Raw genomic sequence first — 24455 nt, 5'->3', positions numbered from 1 at the left:
ACTCAGGAGCCTGAGGCAGAAGAATCGCTTGAACCCAGGAGGCAGAGGTTGCAATAAGCTGAGATCGTGCCACTGCACTCTAGCCTAGGTGACAGAGTGAGACTTCATCTCAAAAAAAAAAAAAAAAAAAGTTTAAAAAGAAATTCTAAGCAGATGCACAATGGTAATGGTTATGAATGTCAGATAGAATTTAATTTCTGGTAATTTCAGTCTATAGTATGATTTGGTAACTGAATGCAGCTGATGTTTCTCTATTTTGGGTAATAAAAGAATTATATTTGTACATAAAAATATAAGTGGAAGTTATATTTGGATACTCTTACTTCATAGAAAACACTTGTGGAAAAAAATGTTATTTTTGCTCAATAACTTTATACAGAAAATATACTACATCCACAATATAGCTTCAATGCAGAGTTGAGAATATGTCAAGCTGGGCTCAGTGGCACATGCCTGTAATCGCAGCTATTTGGGAGGATAGTGGGAGGAACGCTTGAGCCCACAAGTTTGACACCAGCCTGGGCAATGTGGCAAGACCTCATCTCAAAAAAAAAAAAAAAAAAAAGAATATTTAAAATGTAAGTTTTGGATGTTATATGTTTACCTCTTCAGAAGGCATGTTTGACCACTGTTCTAGAAAATTAATTATCTTTACTGATATTTCAGAGGATATGAGCCACAGAATTACACAAGATTTCTGCATGATAGCTAAATTTATTCTAGAGTGAATGTTTGGTATTGGGATGGTGTTGAGCCGTCAGTAGATGGAATTTTGCTTACCGCTTGGGCAAGATTTCTAAAGATGTCAAAACAAGCTGTTTCTCCAAAGCTTCATGTGAACCCACTCGCTCCCTTACAGTCTGGGAGAGGCGTGGTTGGCGTCTGGGCTTTAGCACGCTAGAGCAGCAAGTTCCACTAACCCAAGGGGGTCTAACTTTGAATAACTCCTCTGAAAAACAAAAAGCAGCAGGCGGGGCTGATTACTTCATACTTCTCCCAGCCAAGTCCACACAGATAAAGGCATCAAAAATAAAGCTGTACCAGGGCAAGAATCCAAATGACAATAATTACAGCCATTTTCATGTACTCTGTTTGGATTTCTCATCCTCTCAGCACTGTGGCTGTGAGCTACCAGTCATTTCAGGTCAAGAAACACAGCTCAGAGAACAAGCAACCCTTTTCTTGAGGAGACCAGTTAATCAATTGATATGTGTCACATTCATTTGTGCCCTTCTTCTTGCCTTCAAGCAATTTCTTATTTGTCACAATCTCACCGGAGGGTGAGTTAGTGAGAAGAAAGCATGGGAGAACTCAAATCAGTTTTGCTGTTTTCTTTTACACACTGCGTAAAGCATAAGGCCTAGCTGAGGCTGGACACCGTGGCTCACGCCTGGAATCCCAGCACCTTGGGAGGCCAGGGTGGGTGGGTCACTTGAGCCCAGGAATTCGGGACCAGCCTGGCCAACATGGAGAAACCCTGTCTCTACAAAAATAGAAAAAATTAGCAGGGCATGGTGGTGTGCACCTGTGGTCCCAGCTACTTGGGAGGCTGAGGTGGGAGGATCACTTGAGCCTCAGAAGTTGAGGCTGTAGTGAGCCAGAGATCGCACCGCAGCACAGCCTGGGTGACAGAGTGAGACCCTGTCTCAAAAATATATAAATAAGTAAATTAAATAAATAAGGGGCGTAACTGAAAGAGGCTTTAAAAAGAGAGGAAAAAGATGTCCTCTTTCTCCTTTTTTAAATGGCATTTTCCCTGCTTCCATTCTCACTTTCATTTCTCCTCCTTTTTTCATCACTCCCAGTTTCTCTGTTTTGAACCTATTTATTTGCTTCTTATCCGTGTTCAAACATCTTTCTGCTTTTTGTTTTTGGTCTTATAAGCCTGAAAGGAGCCAGAACAGCAATGGAGACACTGATATTTAACCTTACATATTTTGTCTGAAATCTTTGTTTTCCTCATCAATTAACTTGAAATATAAAATAAAGAAAAAAGCTTTTCTGGAAAATAAAGACAGAGTACTGCGAAAGACAGGGCCGTCCTCCTCTGTGGGAATTTGTATGTGATCCATTTGTGTCTACAATATTTACATAAGATATAAAGATTTAAAATGCTACTTACTGTTACGTAGTGCAATTTCCTCCCAAATTCTTTTCCTCAAGCACTTTTCTCTTTGTCTCTCCAGTAGTTCCTCATCTTCTGTTTTGGGTTCATTCAGCGTCCCATAAGTAGCAGCAGCCTCCCTAGGTGTCAGCCAGTCTAAGTGGGACACACAGGCAACGTAATGGCGCTTCCAAGCACCATACTCATTATCTGTTGGAGTATAGGGCAGAAACCACCCGAACTTAACGCATTTGGGCATCCATAAGCAATCCTTCAGAAACAAGAGGAAGATGAGTCACAAATTGTTTTCAGACAGTTTTCTAGCAATAATATTTTCAGGTACACAGATACTTTTTCATTACACTGAGATTTCTGGTACAAAAATCTGAGAATTTATATGCAAATACATTTGTTCTACAATGTTCATATAAAATATAAGGTTTTAAAATTATTATTATTATTATTATTATTTTATTTTATTTTTTTTTGAGACAGAGTCTGACTCTGTCGCCCAGGCTGGAGTGCAGTGGCCGGATCTCAGCTCACTGTAAGCTCCGCCTCCCGGGTTTACGACATTCTCCTGCCTCAGCCTCCCGAGTAGCTGGGACTACAGGCGCCCGCCATCTCGCCCGGCTAGTTTTTTGTATTTTTTTAGTAGAGACGGGGTTTCACCGGGTTAGCCAGGATGGTCTGGATCTCCTGACCTCGTGATCCGCCCGTCTCGGCCTCCCAAAGTGCTGGGATTACAGGCGTGAGCCACCGCGCCCGGCTAAAAATATTTTATTTTATATATTTTGAGACGGAGTCTCGCTGTGTCACCCAGACTGGAGTGTAGTGGCGTGATCTCAGCTCACTGCAAGCTCCGCCTCCCGGGTTCATGCCATTCTCCTGCCTCAGCCTCCCGAGTAGCTGGGACTACAGGCACCCGCCACCACGCCCGACTAATTTTTTTGTATTTTTAGTAGAGACAAGGTTTCACTGTGTTAGCCAGTATGGTCTTGATCTCCTGACCTTGTGATCCACCCGCCTCGGCCTCCCAAAGTGCTGGGATTACAGGTGTATTTTTGCTAGAGACAGGGTTTTACCCTGTTGGCCAGGCTAGTCTGGAACTCCTGACTTCAGGTGATCCACCCGCTTCAGCCTCCCAAAGTGCTGGGATTACAGGTGTGAGCCACTGCACCTGGCCAGATATAAGGTTTTTAAATGCTACTATTGACTTACTATCTGAACTTGACTTGGAAATAAGAAGCACAGGAAAAATAGTATTTGATGAATATATACATTATATGTGAATGTATGTATTAGACCTCTTTGTGATACTTATCTAGTGTTCCAATAGCATTTGGTTACATTAACCCTAGATTCTGAAAATTCAGCTTCTAGCAATAATGGAATGGTTTCTTTCAGATTAACCCTCTCATTGAGAATAATTTTGACTGAAGCATATGATATTGCCAATATGCAGCCATTTTGACATAAGAAAAAGAAAATTTCATGTGGTTTGATCTAATGAAATATCTAGACCAAATATTATACAATTATTTGAAGGCTATATTATAGAGCTATCAATGCAATAAGGACTTGTTCAACCGAGACCCCAGAAAGAAGGGAAACCCAGAGAGGTAAGCCTGATATTTGGCATCACTTTTTACTTCAAGGCATTTGTCAGTTCCAAAGTAAAGCTTGTTAGGCTGAGAATCCGAACAGAAAGTTATGACTAAAAGACTTAGATGTAGAAAAGAATCTTAAGCATTCTCACAGGGAAGAGAGGACACAAATGGAAATTTAGGGCCCACTGAGAGAAGAGCCTTGGTAATCACACCAGCTTTCAGTTAAGATTCTTTTCAGGAAGGACAATACTGAATTAGACAAACTCACAAAGACTGAAGCCAGCTTTGAAACATCTCATTCCTTGACTGGATTTGTATGATTTGTTCCTAGCACTAGATATGCCAGAAGCAAAAGTAAATTCTCTCCGGAGGAAGATAACATCACCCAGAGACTCAAAGGATCACATCAATTTTGTATACTCAGTATGCGGTACTCAATCAAAATTAACTAGAACATACAATAGACAAGAATTCTGTCTTCTTTTTGGTTTTTAGTGACTATAGAGAGATCCTCAGGCAATCCAAATACTGTAATCATCAGACATGAACTTTGGGGAAATAAATACTCTATAATTAATATATCTAAGATAAATGACTAGGTGGAAAATTTTGGCAAAAGAAATCAGTATTCTAGAACTGAAAATATATAATAACTGAAATTTAGAACTCAATGGATGGGTTTAAGATCAGATTAGAATCTAGCTAAAGAAATAATTAGTAAACTGAAAGATGGGTCTGAAGAAAATCCAGACTGAAATACTGAAGGTCACAGAAATGGAAAATGTATAAAAGAATATGAAAGTTATGAGACATGGTGAATCTTTCCAACCTATAAGTATTGGAATACTAGGAGAAAAAGGGAGAGAATGGGGCGGAATCAATATGAAGAAATAACCTCTGAGAATGTTTCAAAACTGATGAAAGACATTAAGTCTCAGACTCAAAAATCACAGCCAAACACAAAACAAGGTACATAAACACTCACACCTAGGTATATCACAATAACGTTACTGAAAATGAAAGAAAAAGTCCGAAAAGCAGCTAGAGATGATAGAAATGTTACCTTTAAAGGATCAACAATAAAACTTGACTTCTCAAGAAAAAAAAAATGAAATATTTCAGAGTTCTATAAAAAAATTAGCTGCCAACCTAGAATTCAGATTTCTTACTGAAATATCTTCTAAGTATGAAGATGAAATAGATATTTTCAGACACACAAAAACTAAGAGAATTTATCAGCAGCACGCCTGTACTAGAGGTAATATTAAATAGAATGTAAAAGGAAAATGATCCCAAATGGAAACTAGGAGATGCGGAACAGAAAAAAATGAGCTACAGAAAAAAATATGGTCATATATGAATAAATATGGACTACATAAAACAATAGTAATAAAGATTTGTGAGATAAGTGTGTATGTGTTATATATGTTTATTTTACACACTTAACTCTTGAACAACAGGTTTGAACTGCATGGGTGCATTTATACACGCTTTCTTCCACCTCTGCCGCCCCCAAGACAGCAAAACCAACCCTTCCTCTTCCTCCTCCTTTTCCTCTTCTTCCTCAGCTTCCTCAGCCTACTCAACATGAGGATGAAGATCTTTATGATGATCCATTTCCACTTAACAAATAGTAAATATATTTTCTCATGAATGTTTAAATAACAATCTCTTTTCTCTTGCTTGCCATATTGAAGAATACAGTATATAATACACATACAAAACGTGTGTTAATTGACTGTTAGCGTTATCAGTAAGTCTTCTGGTCAACAGTAGGCTCTTAGTTATTAGTATATATAAAATAAAAACCTTAACAAAAAAGCATGGAAACTGAGAGGAGGGTAAATGAAGTTAAAGGGTTCTAAGCTCCTTGCATTGTCTTAGAAATGGTAAGATAATATTAATACAAGGTTATATGTTATAATCTCTATGGTAACCATGAAATAACTGTTAAAGAATCTAACAATTGAAAAAACAAAATTTTTTTTTTTTTTTGAGACAGAGTCTTGCTCTGTCGCCCAAGCTGGAGTGCAGTGGCCCGATCGCTGCTCACTGCAAGCTCTGCCTCTGGGTTCACGCCATTCTCCTGCCTCAGCCTCCCAAGTAGCTGGGACTACAGGCGCCCGCCACCACACCTGGCTAATTTTTTTTTTTTTTTTGTATTTTTAGTAGAGACGGGGTTTCACCGTGTTAGCCAGGATGGTCTTGATCTCCTGACCTCGTGATCTGCCCGCCTCGGCCTCCCAAAGTGCTGGGATTACAGGCGTGAGCCACCGCGCCCAGCCTGAAAAAAAAATTTTAATTAACGCAAAGGAAGACAGGGAGAGGGAAAAAACTAAATGCGACAAACAAAAAATAGTAAAATGATAGATTAAACACAAATATGTAAGTGTTTACAGAAATATAAACAGACTAAGCCAGGCACAGTGGCTCACGCCTGTAATCTCAGCACTTTGGGAGGCCGAGGTGGGTGGATCTCTTGAGCCTAGGAGTTCCAGACCAGCCTGGCCAACATGGCGAAACCTCATCTCTACTAAAACTACAAAAATTTGCTGGGCGTGGTGGTGCATGTCTATAGTCCCAGGTACTCCAGAGGCTGAGATGGGAGGACCACTTGAGCCTGGGAGGCAGAAGTTGCAGTGAGCCAGATGGCACCACTGCATTCCAGCCTGGGTGATAGAATGAGATCCTGTCTCTGAAAAAAAAAAGTATGTGTATTTTTACATTTTATTAAATATTTTACAAGAAAAGGGACAGCCCAGAGGCAGAATTAATGGCAAAAGATGTTAATTTTAAACAGCTGCTGCTTTTAACTGCTTTCAACTGCTGTTAAGATCTCAATGTATGTTCTTTAACAGATGTTAGACAATAAGGGATCAGTTGAGGCTGTGGTTGTGTAGCAGTTTCTAGAGCTGAGTTATTGGAGATAATATACAAAATCTAAAGCATATATCATTTTTCATGAAGAAAAGTGAACTTCTTGGCAGGGCGCGGTGGCTCATGCTTGTAATCCCAGTACTTTGGGAGGCCGAGGCAAGCGGAACCCAAGGTCAGGAGTTTGAGACCAGCCTGACCAACATGGTGAAACCCCGTCCCTACTAAAAATACAAAAATTAGCCAGCTGTGGTGGCAGGCGCCTGTAATCCCAGTTACTCAGAAGGCTGAGGCAGGAGAATTGCTAGAACCCAGGAGGTGGAGGTTGTAGTGAGCCGAGATCGCGCCACTGCACTCCAGCCTGGGTGACAAAGCGAGACTCTGTCTCAAAAGAAAGTGAACTTCTTTAACCAAGATAAAATGTTTTCTAAATAATTATACGGAGTATTTAAAGATTTTTTAAGTAACAGGAATTATTGGACTAGTCTATATGCCTTATTTATTTATAGAAATACATTATTTCACTTATCCCTATTTTTTCTCTCAAGGGTAAGGGATGGATCAGGTACCCTCAGCTATTGTCTTCAGGGAAGGGAGCTACCCTAGTAGCCTCATTTAAGATTACAGCTGTACTTGTGCCCTATTACTAGGAAGTGACAAATAGTAAACCTGTTCAGTTAGAAACTTCCAGGGCCAGCTGACTTGGGCAGCTGCACACAAATCTTTCGGACTCAGAAAGGAAAAGATATATAGAGAAATGAAGCGTGGTAACACTGTAGAGAAATCCACTTTGGCCACTTGCATCCTTTCTGAAAACCAGTCTTGGACAAACCTAAAAAGAAAGAGAAATTTAGTTTAGAACATTAATGTCTAAAATTGACTAAAGAGCATAAATATTGGTCATTGATCTTCCTCCAGTGTTCTACCTATAAAAAATCCTAACAAAACATAAATCTAGATTTAAAAAACATTCAGGCCGGGTGTGATGGCTCAAGCCTGTAATCCCAGCACTTTGGGAGGCCAAGGTGAGCGGATCACTTGAGGTTAGGGGTTCAAGACCAGCCTGGCCAACACAGCACAACTCTGTCTCTACTAAACATATGAACAATTAGCTGAGTATGGTGGTGCGTGCCTGTAATACCAGCTACTCGGGAGGCTGAGGCAGGAGAATCACTTGAACCCAGGAGGCTGAGTTTGCAGTGAGCTGAGATCATGCTACTGCACTCCAGCCTGGGGAACAGAGTGAGACTCTGTCTCAAAAAAAAAAAAAAAAAAGTATTCGCTTTGAATTATCCATTCTAAAAAGGAAGACAAATAACAAGAATATCTAAAATTTACAGGAAGAAAACAGTCTTCGAGTAAACCTAGTTTGGTGTGATTTTCAACAGAAAAAGACTATAAAACCTTTTCACTATCAATTTAAAACTGAACCCAAGATTTTTAATGGAGTTGAAATTCAAAGCAAAGATATATTCACTGAGATTTTCTTGTGTGTGGACTTTTTTGCTTTTTTAGACCAGTGCTTCTAGAAGAAATTTCTTTTTCCCTTTGAGTGGCTGCCTCTATTATAAGACCAAATTCTCTTCCCCACTGGAGCTGACACATTATATTATGTGATGTATTTAATCCTTCTTTTGACACAAAGCTGGCCAAATTCTGAAATGCCAATCATTTGTCCCGAATGGGTAGCAGGTATAGAAAAGAATAATGTGCTATTACGGGTCAGTAAGAGGGTTTGCTCAGCCTGGCGTGGCTACGGGAAGAGTGCGGAGAGACTCGGTGGGGCAATAGCCATGTGCAGAAGGGGAGAAGGAGACGATGGCTTCTGAATGGCTGGAAGATCGGTTGTTTACAGGGGGTTGGGAAAGATTTGAAGATTATGGGAGCTAGGTTTCTCACTTTTGGAAAAAGGATCTACAAATACGTAAAGGAGGAAAGCTAGACTAATCTATATGGAGTTGGAGAGAAATTGGAGATATCACTGTAAAATCTCATGTTTTAAAATATGTATATAAATGAATGATACACAAATAGAGACAGATGGCTGTATATGTACACGTGTGTACATATATTTCATCTTAGAGCACCTAAAAGCAATGACATCCCAAAAGCAATGAACACACCATAAACTCAGATATTGGTTTCTCAATTCCATTTCCTAATAAAATAAACCAGAATTTCCTGGAGAAATGGCTGATACCAGGGTAGGGACAAGGAAAGTATAAGATAGGTCTGGAATATCTTGACACCAGAAAATAAGGAAGTACTTAACCAAAAGAATACAGAAGCCAATTTATTAATAAAGTCACTCCCACCGGCAAAATATGGAATAATTTGAGTTTCAAAGCAAATAATTAATGTAATATAGCCTCTTGAATAAAATAGGCATTCCTGAGTCCATACTGATATAAATATACCCATGAATGAATGAATAAATAGGGGAGAAGGAAAACTACCTCATAACAGAACACCAATTAATACATGCAGAGGGAATTAAGAAATTAGGAAATCACTGCTTGGAGGCCATCATATTAATAATTGCTTCAAATAGGAATCATTAATGAGTGACTCATGCCTGTAATCCCAGCACTTTGGGAGACCGAGGCGGGTGGATCACCTGAGGTCAGGAGTTTGAGACCAGCCTGGCCAATGTGGTGAAACCCTGTCTCTACTAAAAATATGAAAGTTAGCCAGGCATGGTGGTGTATGCTTGTAAGCCCAGCTACTCGGAAGGCTGAGGCAGGAGATTTGCTTGAACACGGGAGGCAGAGGTTGCAGAGATCGCGCCACTGCACTCCAGCCTGGGTGACAAGAGCAAAACTCCATCTCAAAAAAAAAAAAAAAGAATGATTAATGAATGCCAAAACTAGTGGGTGAAGCTTGATAAGAAACAGGATATTTACATAGATTAAAATAGTCTTTGATTACTTTAAAATTAATCAAATACTTTAAAATTATTTATTAAATATAAATTAAGTACAAAATACTTAATAATTAACTATCTTAACCAAGGGATATAATCACCAGCTGTGGGACAAATTGACATGCTATGCCCCCCGATGCAATCCACAGAGAACACAGCATCATTTCCACGCTGTTCCTGCCAAGAAGGTATAAACTGAACGTCATCTTGAGGAACCATCACCCAACCAGAAATCGAGGGTCATTTGACAAAGCAGCAGGCCTGTACTCTTCGAAAGTATCAAGTCATAAGAGACAAGGAAAACCTGAGCATTTGCTCCACATTGAAGGCGGATCTAGAGACATGGAAACTAAATACAGTAGATAACCCTGGGCTGGATTCTGGACCAAAAGGAAAAGTGTGATTATAAAGGACATTGCTGCAGCAATCAGGAGTATGGGAGTGGAGTCTGCGGGGTGGATGTAGTGTTGTGTCAGTGCTGATTTCCTGGTAATGCTGGATGTACTTTGATTTTTCAGCAGTGTATACACCTTGTGTTTTAGGAAACACATTGACAACCTTAAGGTAATGGGCATCATGTTTGTAATTTACTCTCAAGTGATTCTAAGTAATAAGGCAAAAATGGTAAAATGTTAGCTATTAAACTGTTAACTTTTTTTTTTTTTTTTTTTTTTTTTGGAGACAGGGCCTGGCTCTGTCACCCAGGCTGGAGGGCATTGACACGATCTCAGCTCACTGCAACCTGTGCTTCCCAGCCTCAAGCAGTCCTCCCACCTCAGCCTCCCAAATTGCTGGGGCTCCAGGCATGCACCACACACCTGGCTAATTTTTTTGTATTTTTAGTGGAGATGTGGTTTGATTATGTTGCCCAGGCTGGTCTCGAACTCTTCAGCTCAAGTGATCCGCCTGCCTTGGCCTCCCAAAGTGCTGGGATTATAGGTGTGAGCCACTGTGCCCAGCCATAACTATTAAAATGTTAACTAAATGAGGAAGTCCAGGTAAAAGGGATAAAGACATTATCTGTACTATTCTTGCAACTTTTCTGTGAGTTAAAAATTATTGCAAAATGAAAAGTTTTTTTTAAGTGGCCAAAATATTTTTTTTAAAGTTTGCTTCAGTTCCAAGTTTTAATGATTGCTGATTTATTTTCTGTGTTCCTCCTCCCCTGGCCTTAAGTCACTGCTGTTTTTTTAATCCCTGTCCATGTAGCCTTGTCACATCCTGAGACGAAACAGAGTGGCATAAAATGAACCTGTTTGCATGCCGTTGTAAGGAAAGAGAGAGAGAGAGAGAGAGAGAGTGTGTGTGTGTGTGTGTGTGTGTGTGTGTAAACAGGGGCAAAGAATGGAGTCGGGCCTGTACTGGTAGCATGTAGTATCCACAGACAGAAGTGTCACTTGAGGATCTTGTCAGTATCAACAATAAAGCACAGGTAATAACTGTAATTTCCTTAGAGATTAACATTCAAGCTGAACAAGACTGTGGCAATGCCAAGAACAGCTAATCTCTAATGAATTACTGTCCTCATTGCCTGAGACTTTAGGATCATTTTGCTAGCCTTTGAGATAAGTTTTATTCTCATTTACTTGGAATTATAAAATAGATTAATAAAATATGAGGCAAAACAGAAATGTTTCTGGCCTCCTTTCCAAAGAAGGGTCTCAGTATCTTCAGATTTTCATGTCTACTACCTTCCCACCTCACAGCATCTATTGTTCCATCCCAGCAAAGCAAATGAGAATTGAATATGAATTACTTCCAAAAGTAAACCTTGGTTATACATATTTCATATTTGTTCCTATTCTATGCTGCTACAAGGACACATTTGAGTATACTGAATCTTAAGAAGAAAGAAAAATGCTTCTGTCACATTAAAAAAAAATACATGATCAGCAGAACTAAGGTAGGGTAGTTTGTAGTAATGACATTGCGGGGCTCATCATATTTTAGTTAATGTTGCAAAGTAAGAAATCCGTGAAGAGAAATAACAACATGTAAGAAGAAAGTGAAAAAATGTGTTTTGCTCATTTATTGTGACAAGGATGGTTTCATTTAAATAATTCATGATAATGCTTTGCAGTGTGCCACTGAATGTACAACGTGTACTTTGCAAAAATAACAAAGCTTAGTAATGCGGGACTTGAATTTAATTCTCTGCTCTTAAATTTCTGATAAGTAGAAAGAAGCTGCCAAAATTGTGATGAAAATGACTAGGAGAACAGCTTGGAGAGAGGCCTGTGGAGGGGAGAGTGGATTTGGCAGAGGTCCCTGTTTTCTGGTTGCCTAGGCAGCACCTCTAAGCCTTGTCTGGTGGCTTCTTTACAAACAGTTTTATGGCTTGGTCAGGGTCTGGGATGCTGTTCATACCCCAGTTTCAGTCCCTGGTGCATGGTTTTGTTTTGTTTTCTTTTTTAAATTATTTATTTATTTATTTTTGAGATGGCATCTTGCCATCTCACCCAGGCTGGAGTACTGTGGCATGATCTCTGCTCACTGCAACCTCCACCTCCTGGGTTCAAGCGATTCTCCTGTCCCAGCCTCCTGAGCAGCTAGAATTATAGGTCCGTGCCACCAAGCCCGGCTAATTTTTGTATTTTTAGTAGAGACGGGGTTTCACCATGTTGGCCAGGCTGGTCTCGAACTCCCGACCTCAGGTGGTCCTCTGGTGCATATTTTAATGGGGCCAAAAGGAGATGACACAAGGGCAAGGGGAACCATAGGCATTTGTGCAACTCCTGAGTTGCATGAAAAGGAAGACAAGTTGACAAGTGACAAATATCAACGGCCATACAAATATGCTTTTGGATCCAGCAATTCCTCTTCTAGGGTTTTTTCCTAAAACAGTGATTAAAGATATGTCTAAGGATTTAGCTAAAGGATGTTCCTCTAAGTGTTGTTTATAGTAGCAAAAGCTGGGGAAAACAAGCTAAATGTCTGAGATAAGTTATGGCATATCTATAAAATCTAATCTTCCTAGAAATCAGTAGACTGAGCTGAAAGAGGAATCTATGTGATATGCTTTGGCTTTATGTCCCCACTCAAATCTCATCTCGAATTTTAATCTCCATAATCCCCATATGTCAAGGGAGGGACCTGGTGGTGGGTGAGTAGATCATGGAGGTGGTTTCCCCCACGCTGTTCTTGTGATAGTGAGTTCTCATGAGATCCGATGTTTTACTGGTGTTTGACAGTTCCTCCTCCTCTCTCTCGTTCTCTCTCCCTCTCTCAATCTCTCTCTCTGTCTCTGTCTCTGTCTCTGTCACCTGCCACCACGTAAGATGTGCCTGCTTCCCCTTCCACCATGATTGTAAGTTTCCTGAGGCCTCCCCACCCATGCAGAACTCTGAGTCAATTAATTCTTTTATCTTTATAAATTACCCAGTCTCAGGCAGTTCTTTATAGCAGTGTGAAATGGACTATTATACTATGAACTAATTTCAAACAGCTAAAAGCTTGGGATTATAAAGCATAATCTCTTCAAATGGAAAAGTAATGAAAAAAGAAATCAGCAAGTTATAAAATTAAAAAAAAAAAAAAAAAAAAAAAACACAAGGACACCAAGTGGGAGCGGAAATTGAGAAATTCACAGAAGAATTGGGCCCAGTCTTGATGAGTAGTGCTAGGCTTTCCTACTGACAGGAGTTCACACCTTGTAGGGAAGAAGCAAGGAAGCACACTGTCTCCTGGGCTGCTACAGGAAAGGGAGACCTGGGGGAAATCAGAACAGGCCTGTACCTTGCATGGGCTTAAGTCCATATTAAATCTCCTGGCACATTAGAGACCCTGAGCTACCATAGAAACATAAATGCTGGTGAGAAAATAAGAAACCCAAGGGGTTCCCAGAGAGGAAGATACACATGTGAACCACCCCATGTGCCTCCACAACCCAGGGCAGTTATCCTCCCCGTGGAAAATAACCTCAGACTAAAACACCATGAGGGAAGGCCAGCAAATGAAACAAACAAGGGATCTGTCACCTCAAGAACTAAAGGTAATGAAATTATCCAAGAGATTTTAACATAAACATGCTGAAAATATTCAAAGAGAAGTCAAGGTAATAGTAGGAGTGAATGTTTGAAATGTTCATTTGGAAAAGAAACAACAGACATTTGAAGTAAAAAATACATAGTTTTTGAAATGAAGAGAAAACTGAATAAGTTGGATAATAAACTTGAAACCAAAGGAGGGAAAACTAGAGAATCTTAAGCAAAATCTGGACCATTGAATACTATAAAGTCATTAAAAATGATAAAAAAAAAAATGAAGACATTTCACTTAGTTTCATGCACTATTATCCATATGAGAGTTTCATGCAGCATACAAAGTTCCTGAAATGTCTGGCAAATTTTGTATCTATGCACCTATGTGTGTTTTCTGGGGGGGAGATTTATAGTTTTTGGGTGCAGTTTGAATACCTCTTCTCAAAGGAATACATGATCTAAAATTGTTTCATTAAATTGGTATGTGCATGTTTACTGTGGTTGTACAGCTCACTGATTCGCTTATTAAATCAACATTATTTTGAATCCCTTCTTATATTCTGGGGTTTTAATGAGACAAAAAACAAACAAACAAAATGACACAATTCCTGCCTTCATGGAGCCTACAGTATGGTTAGGAAGACAGCACCAATTTTTAAAAAAATCTAATACAGTGAAATTACAACTGTAGTTAATCTTCTGAAGAAAAAGTACATGTGTGGAAAGGCTTCCCTGCAGGAGCTAAGTGGGTTAAAGGCAACTTGGAGAAGAGGGCAGTGGAGGTAGAAGAGCCTCCTAGGTAGACGGCAATGTCAAGGGCAAAGACAGCATGGCATCCCTGAAGAGCTGGAAGAAGGTGAGTTGGGCTGAAGCACCAGGAACTATGGAGGAAGAGGGAAGAGGGGAAGCTGAAGGGGGGGTCAGAGCCATATCCCTGCAGGGCCTTAGATGCCATGTTAAAGTTTACAATTTTTTAAACTAAAACTGTTAAACAGGGGCATGATGACATGGTCTCAGTGCCATTTGAGAAGCCAACACTGACTGCACAGGGAGGGGTGGGAGAGTCCAGAATGATGGGGAGACCAATCAGAAGACCACAGCCATAGCCATAGCCCAGGCCAGATATAATGGTGGGTTGGCCTAAGGTGGTATTGATAGAGATGTAGAAAATTGAACACATGAGAGATATTGGGGGTAAATTGATAAGTGATGATTAGATGACTCTTGGGTTTCTAACTTTTAGAACTGGATGGCTGGTGGTACCATTATTAAGATAGAGAATATAGTCACATTTTGCCTATGACGATTGTACACACTTGGACGTGTTGTTTTGGGGCGTTTTCAAGACATTCAAAATTAAATATCAAGTAAGCAGTTGGATATATAATTAGGAACTCAAAGGCAATGTCTGGGCCAAAGATAAAAATTGCCTGATCACTGTTATAGAAATATTAAATAAAAGCCTGGGTATGGATTAAGTGCTCTACACAGACAGCACAGAGTAAAAAGAGAAGCAGAGTTCCCACAGGCTGGAGGAATGCCCGCATTTAACAACACATAGAGGATTTGTCATTAAACAACATGGAAAGGACAGGACCAAGAGGTAGGAGGAAGCCAGGTGAATCTTCTATCATGGCATCCACAGGAAGATTGTCATTTCGAGGAGTGAGTACTTGATTGTACTGAAAACTGCAGAGAGGACAAGCAAGATAACTGAAAAAAATCCAAGAGTCCTCTGGATTCAGCCATATGGACTTAAAAGGGCAGAAACCAGTTTAGGATGGGGTGAGTAGTGAGTTGAAACTGGGGATCTGGGGACAGTCCCTGCAGATGACTCTAGAGCAGATGTATGGCCCGTGGACTGTATCCATTTGTTTTTGACATCCCTTTTTGCAAAATGTTACTGGAACACAACCATACCCATTTACTTACATACTGCCTATGGTGGGCTTCGTACTGCATTGGTAAAGCTAAGTAGTTGGAGCGGGGATCACAGGGCCCACAAGGCCTAAGATGGTTGCGATCTGGCCCTTTAGAAAAAGCTTGTCCACCCCTGTCATAGAGTGATTTGGAAGGAAGGAACAGAACACAGTGGTAGAAGCTAGACTTTTCTGAATACACCTTGTTTTCTAGATGTGACTTCTGTAACCACATGTCTTTTAATATTAAATTATCAAACAAAATTGGATTTGATAAAAGCAATCCCTAAAATTCAAAAGCAAAATGAAACCAACCTAATTGTGTATTGAGTTAGTTGAATAACCATACGGATTGGGATTATTCCATTTTAAAACACAGAAATTTGACTCTATGTCCCTAAATGTGGCATACCTTAAGGACAATAAGAACTGCAAAAATTATTTTTAACTGATTTCAGTAATGACATAGGGAGTGGTACTGATGGTTTTGTTGTTTTGGGAATGTTGTGCATGTATTATGGAACAAACAAAATACGTTAATGTCATTGGGAACCAAGATTTCCTATGTGAAAGAAAGGAGATATGGATGCAATACAGAAAGGTTCAATACAAATCCTGTTGACTTGAATTTGAATTGAGAGTATGGATCTGAACTCTTGATGCATTGTAACTTTTTTTTAAAGTTATTTTCTAGTTCTGTGTACTAAAAATTCCTAGAAACTTGAACAACCTTATAAGATACTTACAAGAGTGCCCTATTAGGGCAATACCTAATACCAAATATTATTCCCCACCAAAAGGAAACAGGGCTCCTTGGAGAAATGGTGATCCCAAGTCTGAGGCAGAAAAAGGACAAGACGAGCCCAGAAGATTTTATCACACCAGAAAGAAAAGAAACTATTAGAAACAAACAGGTGTGGTGGCTCATGCCCTGTAATCCTAGCACTTTGGTAGGCCAAGGTGGGAGGATAATTTGAGGGCAGGAGTTCAAGACCAGCCTGGGCAACATAGTGAGACTCCCATCTCTACAAAAAAAAAATTTTTTTAAACTTAGCCAGCACCCTAGCCTGAGTGACAGAGTGAGACCCTGTCTCAAAACAAACAAAGAAGAAGAGAAATTAACATGTCAAAAGAACTCAAGAGTTATCTTGAGGAGGCTCCCCTGGCCAGGAACAACACAATTTCAATACCAATAAGAAAATAACTGAAATGGATTAAAACATAAGATACTTAAGTTCATGAGTTTATAATACTACGAAGAACTCAGTGATCAATTTTGGAGGATGACATAAAACCAAGCTATTGGTTAGAAAATTGGTAAATTAAATCAACATGTGTCTTTCCTGTATGAACTCTACCTCAGGGGAAAGCACCTCATTAAAGAGGGAAAGTTTCTCTTTATAGAAGTATGCTAACTAGTAAACAGAAAAGGAGTGACGAGGTAGTATGTCGACATTTTGCAACCCCTAATGAAACAGTGGACCCATGCCAAGATTGTCAATGGCATCTAACAGCACACAGAAAAACCACTGGAACTCGCCAGCTTCTGAAGGAAGAACAAAACACCACCTTTAAAGTATTCTTATCAAAAAATCAAATGTGACTTTCATCAGGCCTCAAACTACCAGTTTTCAGGAAAAGGGGAGGCAGAAGGTTACAATCAGCAAAATATAGACTGTGGGAAACCCTACAGGACAAGGAAGAAAAGAAAAAGAGTGAGGGGAGAAAACCTATACATTAAAAGAAATCTAGAAGTCATATTAATCAGTTGCAATTTCTGAACCTTACTGGGTCCTGAGTTAAAGCAATTATTTTTAAAGTAAGTTATGAGATCATTGAGGAAAATTGATTACTGACTAGACATTTGATTATACTAAGAAATTATTTTTTCAGGCCGATAATGCAATTGTGATTAGATTTTTAAAAATAGTCCTTTATAAAAAAGTTATGTACTGGAATATTAAAGTATGAAATGACATGATGTCTACAGTTTGCTTTAAAATAAACCAGGGGGCTGGGCGTGGTGGCTTATGCCTGTAATCCTAGCACTTTGGGAGGCCGATGAAGGTGGATCACTGGTCAGGAGTTTGAAACCAGTCTGGCCAACATGGTGAAACCCCGTCTCTACTAAAAATATAAAAATTAGCTGGGTGTGGTGGCACGCGCCTGTAATCCCAAATACTTAGGAGGTTCAGAGGCAGGAGGACCTCTTGAACCTGGGAGGAGGAGGTTGCGGTGAGCTGAGATTGTGCTGCTGCACTTCAGCCTGGGGGACAGAGTGAGACTCCATCTAAAAAACAACAAAACAAATAATAATAACCCAGGGTATATAGGGTGGTTACAACTTCAAGAAAATAGATGAAATAATATGAACCATGAGCTGATAATTATTAAAAATGGGTGCTTACTATACTGGGGTCCCTTATATTGTTTGTATATGTGTTAGGCCCTTCTTGTGTTGCTATAAAGAAATACCCCAGACTGGGTATTTTTTTTTTTTTTTCTGTTTGGTTTGAGACAGAGTCTCACCCTGTTGCCCAGGCTAGAGTACAATGGTATGATCTCAGCTCCCTACAACCTCCGCCTCCCAGATTCAAGGATTCTCCTGCCTCAGCCTCCACAGTAGCTGGGATTTCAGGCATGCGCCACCACACCTGGCTGATTTTTTGTTTCTTTAGTAGAGACGGGGTTTAACCATGGTGGCCAGGCTGGTCTTGAACTCCTGACCTCGTGATCCGCCCACCTCGGCCTCCCAAAGTGCTGGGATTACAGGTGTGAGCCACTGCACTTGGCTGGGACTGGGTAGTTTATAAAGAGGAGAGTTTTAATTGGCTCATGGTTCTGCAGGCTTTACAGGAAGCATGGTGCTGGCATCTGCTTGGTTTCTTAGGAGGCCTCAGGAAGCTTCCAATCATGGTGGAAGGTGAAGGGAAAGCAGGCACGTCACATGAAGAAAGCAGGAGCAAGAGAATCAGACAGTGGGGGAGTTGGGGGAGGGTGCCATACACTTTTAAATGACCAGATCTCTCAGACGCTCACTATCATGAAGACAGCACCAAACCATGAGGGATCTGCCCCCATGACCCAAACACCTCCCTCCAGATCTCACCTTCAGTATTGGGGATTACAATTCATTATGAGATTTGGGTGGGAACTAATACCCAAACTCGATCAGTATAGTTTGGTTTTCTTTTTTTTGAGATGGAGTGTCTGTTGCCTGAGCTGGAGTGCAATAATGTGATCTCAGCTCACTGCAACCTCTGCCTCCCAGGTTCAAGAGGTTCTCCTGCCTCAGCCTCGCAAATTACAGACAACTGCCACCACACCCAGCTGTGTTTTGTATTTTTAGTAGAGTCAGGGTTTCACCATGTTGGCCAGGCTGGTCTTAAACTCTTGACCTCAAGTGATCCTCCTGCCTCGGCCTCCCAAAGCGCTGGGATTTCAGGTATGAGCCATCGTGCCTGGCCTATATCATTATAGTTTTAATTAAACTTGAATTTTCCCAAAATAAAGAAAAAATAATTTCTAGCAAACAATCTACCTTGCTGTTGGTTTTCTCTAGTAATTCTTAGTGGCTGGTATGTATGTAGGGGAGAAATTTAAAAGTTCAGGTATTCAGACTAGGATTTTGGAAGATGAATGTGATAAAAATCTTGAGTAAGGGAGCTGAGAGAATTGGAATGTGAATTACTAACATGGCAGGCCATGGCCCCTAAATGGGGTGATCAGGCAAGTTAAGTACCAAGGAAAGGGCTGATTGACAGAGAGCAGAGGAACCCATGGACTGGAAGGTCAGTGAGTAGAACAGTGATCAAGATGGGGATAGCTGAACAGGCAAACTGGGAGAAGAGGGAATGCTTCCATCAGTGACTTTGGATTAACTGTAATGCATTTATTGTGGGAGTCGTTGATTAAGGCAGGGGGAGAAAAATTCATTTTGGGTGATAAGACCAACTGGGTGTCCAGAGTGTGAAGTGGGTTTTCCTCATGAATGCCAGTGTCACACAGACTAATGACTGAGTTTGGGATATAAATGAAATGAAGAACCATGTGCTGAAGTCTTCAGAGGACGGGAGAGCAAAACTGGATATGGCTAAAGCAATAAGGAGAGTGATTGAAGTTTCTTTGAAAAAAAAAAATTCTGGACAATTGGTCTAATCGGATCCATATATAGTCATACGAATGCACAGGAGTATAAAAAGAAGGCTGTATATGGTGGTAGATCATTGGATTATTGGTGATGGCTATTTCCCTCTTTTTACTTATCTATATTTTCTTTTCTTTTCTTTTTTTCTTTTTTCTTTTTTTTGTTTAGATGGAGTCCTGCTCTGTCGCCCAGGCTGGAGTGCAGTGGCATGATCTCAGCTCACTGTGACCTCTGCCTTATGGGTTCAAGCGATTCTCCTGCCTCAGCCTCCCTAGCAGCTAGGATGACAAGTGTCCCCCACCACACCTGGCTAATATTTTTGTATTTTTAGTAGAAACAGGGTTTCACCATGTTGGCCAGCCTGGTCTCGAACTCCTGACCTCAAGTGATCCACCTGCCTCAGCCTCCCAAAGTGTTGGGGTTACAGGCGTGAGCCACTGTGCCCGGCACTATCTGTATTTTCTAATGCTTCTACAAAAGCCTGGTATTGGTGTTGAGCAGGCAAAGAAGAACCAAGGCTCTCACACATCCTGTCCCCTCTAGATAGAACAGTCACTCTCTAAGTCTTTGCTTGACTGACTCCTACTAGTCCTTCAGACTCCAGTGTAAATATCCCGTCCTCAGGGCAGCTTTCCCTGACCCTCTGGCCTAGGTGAGGTCCCATTACTTTTCCTTTGTCACTTCTCACAGTCATAGCTACTTCTTTGTTATGTCAGGCTGGCCAGGCTGGTCTTGGATCATGGGAAATGTCGCATAATGCATGCACACAGATATATGGTTGTTACGTAATTGCAGTTTGACTTCCTATGTGTTCATAATAATTTAGGGCCAATGAGGTGATCTGGTTCTGGGGGGTGGAGCCAGAAATACTGAAACCAGTAGAGTGGGTTAGAGTCCTGTGGCTGGTGAAAACTATTTTGGCAACAACACAGGCAACCAGATCAGGTGATGACAGTGGAGTTTTAGTGTGACATGTCTGGGGTACAGCCAGGATCTCCCCATCTCCTCAACAACCATTCCTGCTGCCCAAACACGTCCCTTTAGGAGGCTGACTGACACTCATTGAGCACTCCTGCTTAATGCCATCTCACAACCTTTGCTGAAACCTGTGTCCTTTACACTTGATGTGCATTACCATGTAATCTAAGCGCTGTTTTATGTTTTTATTCTTGCTGACCCAGTCCTTTTTCAGACTCCACCATTTATTTATTTATTTATTTTAAAGACAGGGTCTCTGACTCTGTTGCCCAGGCTGGAGTGTAATGGTATATTCTCAGTTCACTGCAACCTCCACCTCCCAGGCTCAAGCAATTCCCCTGCATCAGCCTTCTAAGTAGCTGGGACTACAAGCACACACCACAGCACCCAGCTGATTTTTGTATTTTTTAGTAGAGACAGGTTTTCACCATGTTGTCCAGGCTGGTCTTGAACTCCTAAGCTCAAGTGATCCACTGGTCTCCGTCCCTAAGTGCTAAGATAACAGGTGTGAGCCATTGCATCCGGCCTCCTTCACCATGTGATGTCTGTCTCCACTACTGTCTTGTTCACTGCTCTGTCCCTGGCAACTGGCAGAGTGCTTGCAGCATGGCTGGGGCTAAATAAATGTGTATAAATTAAAATAAGAATTGAAAAAAGAATAAACGTCGAAAAATAGAAAAAGAAAATCACTGCTTATAATAGTTTCCTGTTGCTGCTCTAACAAATTTGTAAACAAAGCTACCACAAATGTAGTGGCTTAAAGCAACAGACTGATCGTAGGGTTCTGGAGGTCAGACGTCTCAAGTCACTTTCTCTGAGCTACAGTCAGTCCCAGTGCCTTTTCCTGCTCCTGGCAGCTGCCTGCCTTCCTTGTCTCATGGCCTTTTCCTCCATCTTCAAAACCAGCAGTGGAGCCTTTTCGGCCTCCCCGTCAAAGGGCTAGAAGCTTTGATATCTGGCTGCTTCCAGGGTTCACCCTTTTTCTATCTTAGTTTTATTCTACTAGAATATAAACTGCAGTGGGCAGGCCCTTTTCCACTCTGCTCACTGTTGAGTCCCATGCACTCAGAACTGTGCTTGGTCCATGGTAGGTACTCAGTCAATATTTGTTCAATGCTAAATGAAGAAACTAGCTTTTGTCATGCTTCATTTACTTACCCTTCTGTTGGTGAAATAACCCCAATTTCTATTCGGCAGTGCACATAATTCTAAAGAAGCTGACACCACAGCTCTGAAAAGCATATGATCAAGGTATAGGCCAATCCCCTGGCCACAGCAAGTGGCCAGAAATGGGCATGGGCCTAAACGAGTCTGATCAGAGTAAAGCCCAAACAAATGGTTTTTTTCTTCTGGACACATCTGAGGGAATGGAAGGAGAAAGCCATGGCTACAGAGGCAGAACAGGCACAGGAAGAAACAAGCCATTGGCTTCACTATGGAAGCACTGCAAGAAGCTTCAGCTGCAGGAAGACTCATATCTGGAGTTTTCAATGATGTGAGAATAAAATATGTCCTTCATTATTCACATCAAGTTTTGGGCTGCCTACAGTGAAACACACTCTAAAGCCAGTAAGTAGCTTTAGAGCTTTAAAGCCACAAGTGCAAAATGAAAAAGGCACCCACAGAACTGGAACAAATCATTTTGTTTCATTGCACTGAGACTAGAAGGGTCGAGACAGTTCATGTGATCTGTGTTCCTGACTCCAAGGAGGAGTAGAATCAAGAGATGGAAGAAGACTTGGGGCTTTCAGGTCACCCACCCCTGTGTCTGACCCTTGGCTACACCAGATCACCTGAGGAACTTTGTAAAAACAGCTTCCTCCACCCCATTCCATTGTGTTGAGCCAGAATCTCTAGGGGTGAGGCTCATTATCTGTTTTACAAACTCCAAGTGATTCTGAGGGACCATCCCTTCTCAACAGCTATGAACTTCCCATTGGTAGAAGGAAGCATCATAGCAGATCCTAATGCTAATGTCGACGTCAAATTCAAAGCACTGAACGTATGTATCGTGGTCTTAGAAGTATGTATAACTCATTTCTGAATCACTTTATTGAAGTCCCAAATTAATTAAATACTTAGACTATGCATGAGAGTCTGAAGGCCTTTCTCCTGTGTGTAAAAGGAATCTATTTCACTGCTAAAAGGTTTTTGTTTTTCCCTTCATGGTTCTCAGATAAAATTTAGAGAGTTGAGATGACCAGAGAAGTGACTACTAGATAAATGAACTGTTATGGACCATTCTCAACCTATTTTTCTTCCTTTCACTGTAAACAATGGCAGCTTCAGATTTAGCAAATTCAAGGAATCAATGATGTCATCAAGGATTTCTTATATTTTCACTTTGCCATCTTCAACCATTTTCTTTGGTCCTTAGGCTTGTCCCAAAACTAGTTCTCAAATAACTAACTGCGGTGAGCATTGGTCTTCACACAACAGTGACCACAGCTAGCAGGACGGAAGAGAAGATGTTCATCCTCAAATCTTGTTTAAGTTTCTTTCAGCAAGAAGACTGTCCACCCTTACGTCTCCTTGGGCAGAATTTTTTTTTTTTTTGAGACGGAGTCTCGCGCTGTGTCACCCAGGCTGGAGTGCAGTGGCGCGATCTCGGCTCACTGCAAGCTCCGCCTCCCAGGTTCAGGCCATTCTCCTGCCTCAGCCTCCGAGTAGCTGGGACTACAGGCGCCCGCCACCACGCCCGGCTAGTTTTTTGTATTTTTAGTAGAGACGGGGTTTCACCATGTTAGCCAGGATGGTCTCGATCTCCTGACCTCGTGATCCGCCCGCCTCGGCCTCCCAAAGTGCTGGGATTACAGGCTTGAGCCACCGCGCCCGGCTCCTTGGGCAGAATTAATATCTACATGCCCTTTCCTAAAGCAGACACCAACCAGGGGAGGCAGTGATCATGATAAATTTAGTCCAACCCTGACCCACCCTTGGTAGGGTGGGGTTACTTACCAGCCACTCCTGAAGCATAGAATGCCTGGGGGGGAAAATCAGAGTTTCTGTCAGGAAGAAGGAGAGGAATGTGGAATGACTTGGCTGGGCCAGTAATCAACAGTGTCTAACCCTGTAAGCAGGAATTGAAGAAAGACAAGGGGAAAGATTTCTCCAGCCACCTTGACTTAAATAATGAAAACTTGAATGATGCAAAGTATTAGTAATGTCCTATATTCTAATGCTTGGATTTTTTTTGTTTTCATGAAGTCTTGCTCTGTAGCCCAGGCTGGAGTGCAATGGTGAGATCTCAGGTCACTGCAACCTCCACCTCCCAGATTCAAGCAACTCTCCTGCCTCAGCCTCCCGAGTAGCTGGGATTAGAGGTGCCCGCCACCACGCCCAGCTAATTTTTTTTTAATTAAAACTTGGAATATTTTGAAAAACTCCTTCCTCCTAGAGAGCTACCAAATGAAAATTTTTTTCTGATTAGCTTTTTGTCATTTTTGGAATTAGGAGTGCTTTAGATATCTGAATTCATTCAACAAGCATTTATTGAGTGGCTGCTATATGACTGGTATGGCTCTAAGTGCTAGAGATGAAAAGAATCACCAAAGTCTTTGCTGTCATGGAGCCCTCATTCTAGTGGGGTAGGCAGACAGCAACGAAACAAGTCCTGCATGTCACATAGTGTCAGGTGGTGTCAAGCGGTAGACAGAGAAGCTCAACATGAGAAAGGGAGAGAGAGCAGCTCCACACACTCACAAAATGGGAGTGAGAACTTCAAGCCAGTAGATGTTGTCTAATATAGGCCAATAACCTTCCCTCCATCCATCCAATCAAAGAGCTTTGCTTTTTGCTTTTTCCTTTTAAAACTCAATGATTTTCTTTTTCTTTTCTTTTCTTTTTTTTTTTTTTTTTTGAGACGGAGTCTCGCTCTGTCGCCCGGGCTGGAGTGCAGTGGCCGGATCTCAGCTCACTGC

The 24455-nt window shown here is 41.1% G+C and overlaps 1 protein-coding gene across 1 annotated transcript in view; it reads right to left on the bottom strand.

The window, feature by feature from the left end:
* ECT2L (epithelial cell transforming 2 like) overlaps positions 1-24455 on the bottom strand; it is a 112269-nt gene that overhangs the window by 64387 nt on the left and 23427 nt on the right. The window contains exons 4-6 of the mRNA XM_025383344.1: positions 7258-7420; positions 2123-2375; positions 781-949 (exon numbers count right to left, since the gene is read on the bottom strand). Coding sequence (XP_025239129.1) covers positions 781-949; positions 2123-2375; positions 7258-7420 — 585 coding nt within the window. The remainder of the gene's footprint in view (positions 1-780; positions 950-2122; positions 2376-7257; positions 7421-24455) is intronic.

Source organism: Theropithecus gelada, chromosome 4, assembly GCF_003255815.1.
Source record: "Theropithecus gelada isolate Dixy chromosome 4, Tgel_1.0, whole genome shotgun sequence".
NCBI classification, from domain to species: domain Eukaryota; kingdom Metazoa; phylum Chordata; class Mammalia; order Primates; family Cercopithecidae; genus Theropithecus; species Theropithecus gelada.
This window is presented reverse-complemented; position numbering and strand designations above follow the sequence as displayed.